The sequence below is a fragment of the Danio aesculapii genome, chromosome 2 (genome assembly GCF_903798145.1).
Source record: "Danio aesculapii chromosome 2, fDanAes4.1, whole genome shotgun sequence".
Lineage (NCBI taxonomy): Eukaryota > Metazoa > Chordata > Actinopteri > Cypriniformes > Danionidae > Danio > Danio aesculapii.
Window position 1 is genome coordinate 22,561,434 of NC_079436.1, and position 12,661 is coordinate 22,574,094.

At 35.6% G+C, this 12,661-nt stretch overlaps 1 protein-coding gene across 7 annotated transcripts in view; it reads left to right on the plus strand.

Annotated features, from left to right (window-relative positions):
• The window catches only part of kif1ab (kinesin family member 1Ab), a 69,792-nt gene that overhangs the window by 8,312 nt on the left and 48,819 nt on the right, over positions 1-12,661 (plus strand). For 6 of the 7 annotated variants that reach the window (XM_056475008.1, XM_056474956.1, XM_056474982.1 and 3 more), the window contains exons 2-6: positions 2,845-3,034; positions 8,485-8,558; positions 8,687-8,866; positions 8,957-9,022; positions 9,106-9,284. In XM_056475008.1, the coding sequence (XP_056330983.1) occupies positions 2,929-3,034; positions 8,485-8,558; positions 8,687-8,866; positions 8,957-9,022; positions 9,106-9,284 (605 nt within the window). In that variant the 5' untranslated portion in view covers positions 2,845-2,928. Of the gene's footprint in view, positions 1-2,829; positions 3,035-8,484; positions 8,559-8,686; positions 8,867-8,956; positions 9,023-9,105; positions 9,285-12,661 lie in introns of all 7 variants that reach the window. The other variant, XM_056474966.1, reaches the window with a different exon arrangement.

Here is a 12,661-nt window from a genome sequence, read left to right on the forward strand (position 1 = left end):
CTTGTTAACAGAGGGCTGATCAAATAAAAGAAAATTTCCCCGTAAACAGTGATGGCCAGAGGTTCACAAACCGCAATTATTCATTCATATGAGAAATGGTGAAAAGATTATTTTGATTGATTGTGAATTACATTTGAAATATGGCTGATTAACTGTAACTTGGGTGGCACGGAATGTTCTTCCCGTGATCGTGTGGGTTTCCTCAGGGTGCTCCAGTGTCTGCCGGTTCCCCCACAGTCCAAAGACATGCGCTATGGGTGAATTGAAAAAACTAAATTGGCAAGTGTATGGATGTTTCCCAGTTCTGGGTTGCAGCTGGAAGAGCATTCGCTGTATAAAACATATGCTGGAAAAGTTGGTGGTTCATTCTGCTGTGGCGACCCCTGATGAATAAAGGGACTAAGCCGAGGGAAAATGAATGAATGAATAACTGTAGTCTAATTAGTTTGCGAACTTGTTTTTTATTTGTTTATTTATTACAATTAGTTTTACATGAAGAAGATAATAGTTCCACTTTAAATATAGTACTATTTTCAACATGCAGTTTATTTACAAAAAACAAAACAAAATATACAGAAAAAAAAAATCCATAGAGAATGTTTTGAGTTTCAATGCTAGGGCCCCATACCTGGAATTGCTTAGGGCGGCCAAATCACTACGTCTGTCCCTGAGTAGGGCTGTACAATATATAATTTCCGCATCGATATTGGAATGTGCAAATCCGCAATTGCAGAATCTGCCTTGTCAGTTCAGTTTTAGTTTATTCATCTATTAGGAAATTTGAGTGGGATTGTAGTTGACCAGGATGCACACTGTGAAGTTTAACTGTGTGAAAGCTTTTCATCAGCCTGTTTGCTTGGTTTTTAAGGCCTGTGACTGTGAGATTTCAAGTGTTTTTAAACCATTTGTGTACAAGAAATTATAACATTTTAACAAAAATGGTTTACTTTTTACACAATGAAGACTGCAGTGTTATTTATCTAGCAACTCTTACATGGTCGCCCAGTGAAGCTAAGCAGGATTGTGCCTGGTTAGTACCTGAATGGGAAACCACATGGGAAAGCAAGATTGCTGCCAGAATTGTTGTTAGTGAGACCAGCAGGGGGTGCTCATCCTGCGCTCTGCGTGGGTCCTAATGCCCCAGTATATCGATGGGGACTCTGTTGACCACTTTGAGGGATTTAAACAATAACAATGGTCCTAACGTATTTCCTGTTTTATATTTTTTAATTTCCATAGCTTCAGAGAATCCCAAAAGTTCCACATATTGATAAATAATGTTATGACAGCGTGAAGATATGATTTAGGGTGCTTTCACACCTGCCTTATTTTGGGTAGGTGTGAATGCAGCAATCGTAGTTGCGCACCAAAAGCGGACCAAAAAAGTGTACCGAGACCTCCTATAAGAGGTGGTCTTGGTACGCTTTCAACCGAACCCTGGAGCAGTTCGTTTGTGGTGAGAATATGATCCGAGCTAAAACAGACACAACCGCAAAAAGTACTGCGCCTTTTGGACTAATCTAGCTGCCGTAGTCCGATGCGCTGTAAAAATATTTGTTGACAGCGCTTTACCAACAGAGTGAGAGAGAAAAACATTACCTGATGCATCGTTGGTAATATTTCCGCAAGATGACCATGTCGCAGTTTAGCTAAATTTATTCACGCCTCCTCCTGAAGTGAAGTGCGATGCAATAAAACATTGTTTTCAAGCCGCAGCTGCGCTTAATTCTCGAAATGTATATTTTGTCTAAAGTGATGTATAACTACAAACTATATAGTATACTATGAGCAGGGATACAATCAGCCAGCGTAGTCGTAGCTCCATGGTAAAAAGCGACATGTTGTGTATGCCGGTTTGTTTACTTGCGGGAGTTCCATAGGCAATTTGGCATTTTCCCGCACGTGAATTCAGACCAATCGATAAGCAGTTTAGGAAATATGTTTACCAACATCTGGCCAATGAATGATGTGGATTTTGTCAGATGAATGCATTTAGGTTCTTTTCTTCTGGTTTGGACCCAAGATTGATCAGTGTGGTGTGAAAACGACCCAAAGACGACAGAAAATGCTACAATGTATCATTTATTGCCCTTGGTCCGGACCAAATGAAGCGAACTACAGATGTGAAAGCACCCTTAATATCCTCTTGTTACAGTTATGAAATAGTATGAAAACAAGCAGGAAATGTTCATGGGCCAATGACATTACCACATTGAAATCGTCTATACTGCTCAGTGAGGAGCAGTTTTCGAAAGAGACGTTATCTTGAAGTCCTGACTCTCTGTGGTTGTTAAAAATCCGAGGATGCCCTTAAAAAAAGAGTAGTGATTTAACCCCAAATTTGCCCACTGGCCTCTGTCCATCATGGCCTCCTAACCACCCCCATATCATAATTGGCTTTATCACTCGCTCTCCTCTCCACCAATCAGCTGGTGTGTGGTGTACGATCTGGTGCAATATGGCTTCTGTTGTTTCATCCAGGTGGATGCTGACACTGGTGGAGGATGAGATTTCCCTAAAAAATGAGTAAAGTGCTTTGAGTGTCCAGCAAATGCTATATAAATGTAAGGAATTATTTTTATTATTATTATTATTATTTACATTTGATTATTTTATTTCTGTACCTGAATAGTTCATTCTCAATACAGTTCGTACGCGTTCCAGAAAACCGTAAAATCTGTTTGATTTATGCAGATTATCTGTCTTACGAAATTCTCCCATTGAATATACTCAAATGTTCAAGCTATTTAGATCATCTGGTGAAATTCTGTTCAAAATATGAACAAAACATCCCAATGTTAGTTTTTTTTTCCAATATCATGATGACAGTGTTTTTCTCTCCAGGTGGCAGACGGCCTCTGATTTCTGGCTGGGCTTCGGTCCATCAGATCCTGTGCAGTAGCAGAACCCCAGCACTCAGATTTCACCATGGCAGGAGCCTCGGTGAAAGTAGCCGTGAGGGTCCGACCCTTCAACTCACGAGAGATCGGCAAAGACAGCAAATGTATCATCCAGATGTCCGGCAACACCACCAGTGAGTGCTCTTTCAAAGCATCCTGTTTTGCTGTCCATCATTGTTCCTACATCTGTTCCAGATCTCATTTAAGTAGGAGATGATTGACAGCGCGCTCTATAATAATTTATGCTTGTGATGAAATATTCATTTTCAGGGTCTCTCATCAGCAGCACCCCCATGAGAGAAAATATTAGCGCATACAGGTTTGAAAATGAAATGTCAGACGGGACGGGCTCTTGTTTTAGTTTTTGGTGAAGGTTTGTTTTAATTGGTTAGATGTGCTGTCAACAACTTTATCAGATGCAGTTTACATATTATGCATTAATCAGATGCAGTTTACATATTATGCATTAATCAGATGCAGTTTACATATTATATGTTTGTTTCCTAATAACAGAATATTTCTTTTTTTATTACTTATTTCTTGACCATATTAATAACAAAATACTTTTTTAGTAGATATACAGAAAATTTATTTTAGAAACAACTATAAAAACTGTAGTGTTTTGTAAGCAAAATGAATCCATAAACACAAAAAACTTGAGAACAAAAATCATCTATTGATCACCTTATCTTGTATACTGTGCTGCGAGTGGTACATTAACACCACAGTCACTAATATACAACAAATGTAGCAAAATAATTGGCTCATGATAAAAATAGATAATTTTTTTGATAGTAATTGGAATGAGGGCGGCGCAGTAGTTAGTGCTGTTGCCTCACAGCAAGAAGGTCGCTGGTTCAAGCCTCGGCCGGGTCGGTTGGCGTTTCTGTGTGGAGTTTGTATGTTCTCCCTGCATTCGTGTGGGTTTCCTATGGGTGCTCTGGTTTCCCCCATTGTCCAAAGACATGCGGTACAGGTGAATTGGGTAGGCTAAATTGTCCGTAGTGTATGAGTGTGAATGAGTGTGTATGGTTGTTGCCCAGAAATGGGTTGCAGCTGGAAGGGCATCTGATGCATAAAACAAATGCTGGATAAGTTGGTGTTCCATTCGGGTGTGGCGACCCCGGAGTAATAAAGGGACTAAGCCGAAAAGAAAATGAATGAATGAATAATTGGAATGCATTTAGTTCAAATTTCAAAGAAATTAACAATAATTCTATAAATGCATTTTTTTGTTTTTGTTTTATTGAAATGTTTTACTTAAAAAACTCCTAAATACAGATCTTTTTTTCATATGTTCTTCTCTTTGGTAGATCAAAGTAAACTGTTATAAATTATTGTCATTTTTTATCAATATGTGACAAAAATATAAATTTTTAAACTATGTAGAAAGTAATTCTTTTGTCAGAAAACATTTAGTAATGTTTTTCCTATATCATAAATAATACATTTTGTCCATAAAACATGTTTTTTTTTAAATATTTTATTGCATTTTAATTTTAATTAAATTCAATGTAATTTTTTTAACACTATTTTTATTGAGATGTAATAAAAATACGACAATATAACATCACAATCATATTTATATCTTTGTTGTCAATTTAGAGGAAAAACAACAATAAAAAAAACATAAAAAACAAAAAAAAAAAGACAAAAAAGGAAAAGGGGGGGCACATGTTGTTTAAATTAGTAACAGATCATTCTTGATAAAACATTAGGAAATTGTTAAAAATACAAATCGTCTATAGAAGGCATGCACTAGTGGTTTGTTTAAATAAATCTTTGGAAATGGGGGGAATATGTAGTTAGGTCAATGTCAATGTCAGTTTGTTTTGTCTTTTCCTGTTTCATTTAATATTAATTATCTTTATTGCATTTTAACTTTAAACTCAGATAATACAGAAGTCAAAACAACAACAAAACAAAAAAACAAAACAAAGCTTTTCAGTATTTTACATCAATATTTACGACCATCAATCAACTACATTTCCAACTCAACCACAGTTGAGGAACAAATTTAAATGTCCCCAAACTCCCTCAAAGGTCTTGTAGGTATCTTGTAGCATGAAAAATAAATGACCTTTTTATCTGAAAGTGAAAGTTCACCCATGTAAAATGAATTTATTTTGTCTTAGAACTTTTCAGAATAAAATCTGCGCTGTTTTGATGTTGCTTTCAATCAAAAGGGTATAATAAATGTGCTCATTTTAATTCAAAAGGGATTTATTTAAACTCCATTAATCCCAGTGTGGTCTATTTCCAGAGTTTTTCCTGGTGTTATTTTAAATTTGAAAGAATTAAATGCAGTAATAACATGGTAAATCGTGCATTGAAAGCTTTGGAAGTTGCTGTTCAAACAATATGCTTTTATTCTATAAAATATTGTATTTTAAAATGATTGTTTTGTAAAGTAATGATTTTGGCATCGCAGTGGCACAGTAGGTAGTGCTGTCGCCTCACAGCAAGAAGGTCGCTGGTTCGAGCCTCGGCTGGGTCAGTTGGTGTTTCTGTGTGGAGTTTGCATGTTCTTCCTGCATTCGACATGGGTTTTCTCCGGGTGCACCGGTTTCCGCCACAGTCCAAAGACATGTGGTACAGGTGAATTGGATAGGCTAAATTGTCCGTAGTGTATGAATGTGTGTGAATGTTTCCCAGAGATGGGTTGCAGCTGGAAGGGCATCCTCTGCGTGAAACATATGCTGGATAAGTTGGCGGTGCATTCCGCTGTGGCGACCCCAGATTAATAAAGGTTTGGACATGGGTTTTAAAAATGGTACAGATTTTAAATGGAGTTTGAAGTATAAGAGATATTTGTCACTGGTCAGTTTTCTCAGTTCATGCAGCAGTAAATTCTGCATTCTAGAAGCTCTGCACCATTTCGGAAGAAGAATTGTTTGGCATTTCCAGTTCTTGTTTCCAGAGCAGCTCAGAAAACTGTAAAGTGTCCCGTTGTTCAGCCTGCAGTGTGAGTGGGAAAACAGAGTCAGCTGGTGCAGAGCGTGAGGTCAGACACACTGCACAGCTTTGTGCTCTTCAGAGGATGCTGGAGGTTCATGACCTCATTTTCAGATTCACAACTCATCTGTCTTCAAACATGCCTACATATGCAAATCTAGGCATATAGAGCTCATTAGCAATGCAGAATATATTGATGTCTATATTGAATGGATTTTGTGGGTAAATAAACAGTTAGACTTAAAGAAAAAGAAAAACCTATTATGCATTAAAAGAAGGTCATATTTCGGTTTTGGGAGTCTCCAGCAACTTGATGATATGCATGCAATGTCAAAAACACTTTTAATGTCTTGTAATGTGCTTTTATTTTTATCTAATTATCCTAACAACTCCCATATGATTTGTTCAGCGATTTATTTGTTCTCAAACCTCTCCTTAGCACGATGTTAATCTGCGCTGATTGGTCTGATGACCCAGTCTGTTACGATTGGTTGACTGTGTTCAGCGCAAGACAGAGAGAAACACTCGGCTTAGTTGTTGAAGTAGTCAGAGTGCAGAGTGTATGTGTGAGCCCAATGCAGGAGTGCATTAAAGCAATGCAGTCAGACACCAGCATATAGCTCTATTCTTAATAAAAACAACAACACATATTCAGTATTAATCCACAGAGTGGCAAAAGCTGAACTATTTTGAAACTTGACCACCACACGTGTGTAGGAAGGAACAGCTTGACGGTGGCCATAGTAAGACAAACGGCAGTGGATCGCAAACTGACAAATGCATTTAAATCTGTAAAGAAAATCTGGTGTGTTTTCAACGTGGTTTTGACGCAATATAAGAATATAAAGAGTTAACCAGATACAGTACAAGCCGTGTGGAGCGATTACAAGTAGCAAAACACAACTAAATACATTTTTTGCAGTAAACACAGAGGCAACCATTTTAATCGCATTTACTTACACTTGTGAACTGGAGGAACAAACTGATCCATGAACTGTGTACTGATAAAGTTCCTGTCAAGGTCTGACAAAGTTCCAAACGTCAATAGTGTTTTCTGATCCTTCCTTTAACAAACAGCCGACGAACCCCCCATTGCAGGGTAAATTATTGCATTAATCACCAGAACGTTCCCTCATCAATGTTCACTCATCTTCAGTCATGATCAGTTTCACACACACTTGCACTCCGCTTGCGTTTGAAGGGAAGAGTGCGTTCACATTTTACCGGATTCAGCACAAAACATATTTATAACATACTGTATATTCACCACCAAAAGTAGTTTATCATTTAATTTAATCATTTATTCCAGTGATTTTAAAGAGGAATTTTCAGCTTCATTACTCCAGTCTTCAGAGTCACATGATCAGTTATTTAAAATTTCAATAAATATTTAACAATTTAAAATAATTTTTACATGTAATAAATTTCACCTTAATGAACAGAATAAGTAAATAAAACATGGAAAAAAAGAAATAGCTTAAAGGGGCTAATAATTTTGACCCTAAATGTTTTTTTAAAAATTAAAAACTGCTTTTATTCTAGCCGAAATAAAACAAATAAGACTTGACTTTCTCTAGGTGAAAAAACATTATCAGACATACTGTGAAAATTTCCTTGCTCTGTTAAACATCATTTGAGAAATATTTAAAAAAGAAAAAAAAATCAAAGGGCGTCTAATAATTCTGACTTCAACTGTATATAAATATTCTATATTTCTTTCAAATAAATCCTACATTTTAACAGTAAATAATCATGTTTTTTACAGGAATAGTGAAGTTTCTCTGTCTCTGACAAATCCTCTTAGACATTCTCTGTTTTTTTACAACAGATGACAGGTCTGAGTATAATTGAAATTACAAATGATTGAGTGTGATGGAAAAAAAGTTGCATATGCACTGTAAAAATATCTGTACATAACAAATTGCACTTGTGATTCACATGATATTTTAGTTTTTTTTTTTTGCTTTTGAATTGCATTATTGGACCTTGATCTCTGCTCTGACAACATTGGGTGTTTACCTGCAGTTTAACTAAAGAGACTTTTATTCACATTTTTAATACTTTGAAATAGGCCAGTCACAGTAAGGAATTTGTTTTGTACGATATATTGTCACAAAAATTGTTGCGATAAGTGATATTATTGTCATTTTGAGATCATTTTATGCCACTGATTTTATAACAGCATAATAATGCGAATAACCATAAACACTTTAAAATACTTATCATTGTTAGTTATTTAGATTCTATAATTCGACATTAAAAAGTAAATGTCCTATTATATATACTATTAAAAATCCTATCAGGTAAATGCTCAATTATAAACTTTGACACCAGTGAGGAATGTGAGTAAATGTCATTATAAAATGGCTTTAACATTATTTGTGAATTTGTAAATGTATATTGAAACAGCAAAAATTATTGAGGTCATCTGCAAATATTGCACGATAAGTCGATATATTGATTATTGTGACAGGCCTACTTTGAAATGATATTTTTTCATTGTCAGTCATTCAAATGTGATAACAGGATGCAGAATTGAGCTGCTTCTTTTAATGTACAGTTTTAACTCTTTGTCAAGCGTTTCATCATTTGCTTGTTTCCTTATAGACATGTACCTTTTGTTTTCTAGCAATTCTAAACCCAAAACAGCCAAAGGAGACCAAAAGCTTCAATTTTGATTATTCCTATTGGTCACACACAACCGTGAGTTTCTTAATTAATTATAAACATATTTACTAATTAACTGCTGCTATTCTTACTTCAGCTATAATCACGACAGCTGTTCTGGACACAAATAAGATGATGTCCTTGTGTGTTTGTGTCTTCAACAGCCAGAAGATGTGAACTATGCATGTCAAAAGCAGGTATATAGAGACATAGGAGAGGAAATGCTGCTTCATGCTTTCGAGGGATACAACGTGTGTATCTTTGCCTATGGCCAAACTGGGGCAGGAAAGTCATATACCATGATGGGCAAGCAAGAAAAAGACCAAGAAGGCATCATCCCATTGGTAGTACTCTATAATATCATCTGTTATTGCTGCTTTTGTCGCAATTAGCTTTTTAGAAACATTTCTTAATGCTGAATCTCTCTGTGACAGCTATGCGAGGACCTGTTTACCAAGATCAATGACAATAATGACAACAACATGTCCTACTCGGTTGAGGTAAGAGACACTCAATCGTACAGTAAATTGCATTCTTACCATTGAAACTGAAGTGAAAACTGTTATTATTGCTGTTTTCTCAGGTGAGTTACATGGAGATCTACTGTGAGCGCGTACGGGACCTTCTGAACCCAAAGAACAAAGGGAATCTGCGTGTGCGAGAGCATCCTCTGATGGGACCCTACGTGGAGGACCTGTCAAAACTGGCTGTTACTTCCTACAATGACATCCAGGACCTGATGGACTCTGGAAATAAAGCCAGGTGAAACAGATTTTTGTGGACAATCCATCCATTTTTATATCTCATGAGATCATAAATTCAGTCTCTGTTACCTAGTGGAGAAGAGGAGAGAGGTAACCTTTACTGCACATTTTCAATTAAGCTAAAACAGAAATAGACATGACTTGTAGGAAACAATTGGAAAATTAAAATGTAGCCATCTTAAGAAGGAAATCATTCACCTGTTGAAAGATTGCTGACAGTGTAGTGCAGTGTTGTGCTAGCTACTTGAAAAATGTAAGGTAAGGTAAGCTATAGCTACTCTACTTAAAATGTAGCTTAACTACACTAAGAGCTACTCTCTGGGAAATGTAGCAAGCTAAACTAAAAGCTTCTTGGCAAAAGTAGATTTGCCAAAGTAGCTACATTTAAGCTATTTTTGCAATTTTCATTTTTAAATGAAAATAACTTAAATCCAAGTCAATTATATCTTAGTGATCAATAAAAATGTCAATAAAAACATGAGGCATACTTGTTCAGTTTAAATATTCAATAATATGCTGTACTGCATAGAATCTAATTATAGTATATAACAGTAAACACAAAAAATCCAATAAAACCATATGTTACGCATTTAAAATACTATAGTAATTTATAGTAAAGGGAAATATTTGCGAATAAGTATTATATTGTATATATATTTACTTCTCTTTATTAAGGAATTACACTACATAATGTAGTATTATTAGTAACTTTTGGTTGGTGACGTCACAGACCAAAATTAGAGGTGGCAGTAACACACCACAAAAATGTTACCACTGTAAAACAGGAGGAAGAAATCGCCATTCTTGTCATCATATGGATTTACTTTTATTGGCTAGACACTGGCCTCACAGCTCTGTACTGTCGGTGCCGTTACTTATTGATCCATGATCGGTAAATGTAGCTTGTGTGGATGCTACTGCCCAACACTGGTGTAGTGGATGGTTGAGCTCCAGAAAATCAGTAATGAGGTGCTTTAACAGTTACAGATTTGAAAAACAAAAAGGCTGGAAATGTCAAACTTTAAACTTACACAAAGAATCATTTCAGCATAAAAACATGTGCATGATTGTAATGAGGAAACAAACGCGTAAACTACTTAATATAAGTTTTTTTTATGAATCAGATTTTTTATTTTCTTCAATACTTTAACAGTACCACCGGTTTACACAATTTTACATTCTTTTAAGACCCCCTTTCCCTTTTTCTCCTCAACAGCGGCAGTTATAGTAATTAGATGTTGCTATCATAAATCCAGTAAATACAGATGAATTATATAAACTCAATAAATAAAAAAGCACACACACAAAATATTAATAGTAACAAAAAATTAATTAAAAATCACAATAATAATAATAATACATAAATAAATTAAATAAGATACTGTAATTACGCTTTTACTGTGCGTCTCACGGGACCTTATTCATCCTTAAAAAATGCCAAATAATTTCCCCATCTTCTCTGATAAACATACAATTTATCAAGTAGTCTACTGTATATGCTGCCACCTTCCCCAATTTTGGAACCTATTCTTAAAATGAGGGTGGACCTGCTGAACGCCATGCCCTCATAATGATTTGTCTTCCAATCATAATACTTATTTGAATCCACTCAGACCTCTTTACACCAGACCCCAACACAAACGAGTCTCCCAGTACATATATTTCAGGACAAAATCCTTCAAGTCCTTCAAAGTCCTTCAACCCAAACCCTAAAAGCCTACTCGGGGTCCAATAAAAACGCTACATTTTTTTAAATTGTATTAAGCGTACGCTTAAATTTCTTGACAGTTTCTTGAAGTTTTGTCAAATTTTCTTCCAATGTTCATCGCTAAATGTACAATTTAGATCTTTAATCCAAAACAGTTCTAAGCACAGAATGGAAACTACAGCCCGTCTTTTCCATTAACCATTTATAAGACACTGAAACTTCATGCCCTCTGCCATATGCTCTAAGAATTACTGATACATTATAGTCCTCATCTGGAGCTCAACTACCCATCTTAAAAGTACTATTTAATAGATGTCTAATCTGTAAATATAAGTTTTTAATGCATATTTATGCATTGTGTCATGGCCTAGCAGCAGCAGCAATGGTTACTGGGCAACAAAGTTGTGGAATCAGTCTGCCTAAAGAATGCTCCATATTCACAGCTGAAGCCCGTGCTTTACTTTTAGCATTGGAGTATATAGAAAATGCCCAACAAAAGAAATCAATTATTTTTACAGACTCCAAATCATGCCTACAAGTGATGGAATCTACAAAAAATGATCATCCTTTAATTGATAATATTTTAACCAAAGTTCACCATCTACAAAATCAGTTTTACCACATAAGTTTTTGCTGGATTCCAGGACATGTAGGGCTTTCAGGAAATGAGCGAGCTGATGCAGCTGCTAAAGATGCTTTGAAGCAAGTTGTGAACAAATGCCAAATTCCTCCATCAGAGATGAGACCTTTTATCAACATTTACATTTTAAACAAGTGGCAAGATTAGTGGGATGCATTGGAAAATAATAAATTGCATGAAATACAACCTGAAATCTCAAACAGAAATTTAAGACATTTTAAGACTAGATTTGATCAAGTTATTTTACCAGATGTCGTATTGGGCATACAAGATCAACCCATGTTTTTTTACTCAAAGGTGAAGACCCCACTCAGTGTTTGTGCTGCAAAACTCACCTTACTGTAAAACACATTTTACTGGACTGTCCTGCTTTTAATGGTTCTAGAAGACTTTTTTTATGAAATGAACTCTCTTAAGACCTTTTATAACAAAGTGACACCAGAAAAGATTTTAGAATTCTTATCATATATTAACACTAAACATCTTATTTAACTTGTGTATTCATTTGTTTGTTGTTCTTAATTGTTTATTTAATATTGAAATGTTCTTGCCATGAAAATAGCCTTGGTTGCTGACATGGCAATAAATAAAAAATACATTACATTACATGCATTGTGTCATATCACTCAGCTCTTACTGTGATTTTTCCTCAGTGTAAAAGATAGCTAACTTATTCCTTTTAGCTAAAATAAACCTCACTGCCACTTCAGTTGAAAAGAATGTTAATAAGGCATCTACTTAGCTTGTTCAAATATTTTTGATGATTATTTTGAATGTTTATTTCACTGTGTGTTGTGCACTGACACAAGCTGCACAGAATTAGAACAGAGCTCATTAATAGTCACAACCATTCCAAATATGGTCAATATTTCCTACTGGTGAATGTTGACTACAGGATAATCAATACATTACAGATATGCTCATTGAATACAAACCTAACAAATCCCTCAGATCTTAAGGATCAAGTAAATTAGAAATTCCAAGAGTTCATTCAAAGCAGGGTGAATCCGCCCTCATCTACTATGCT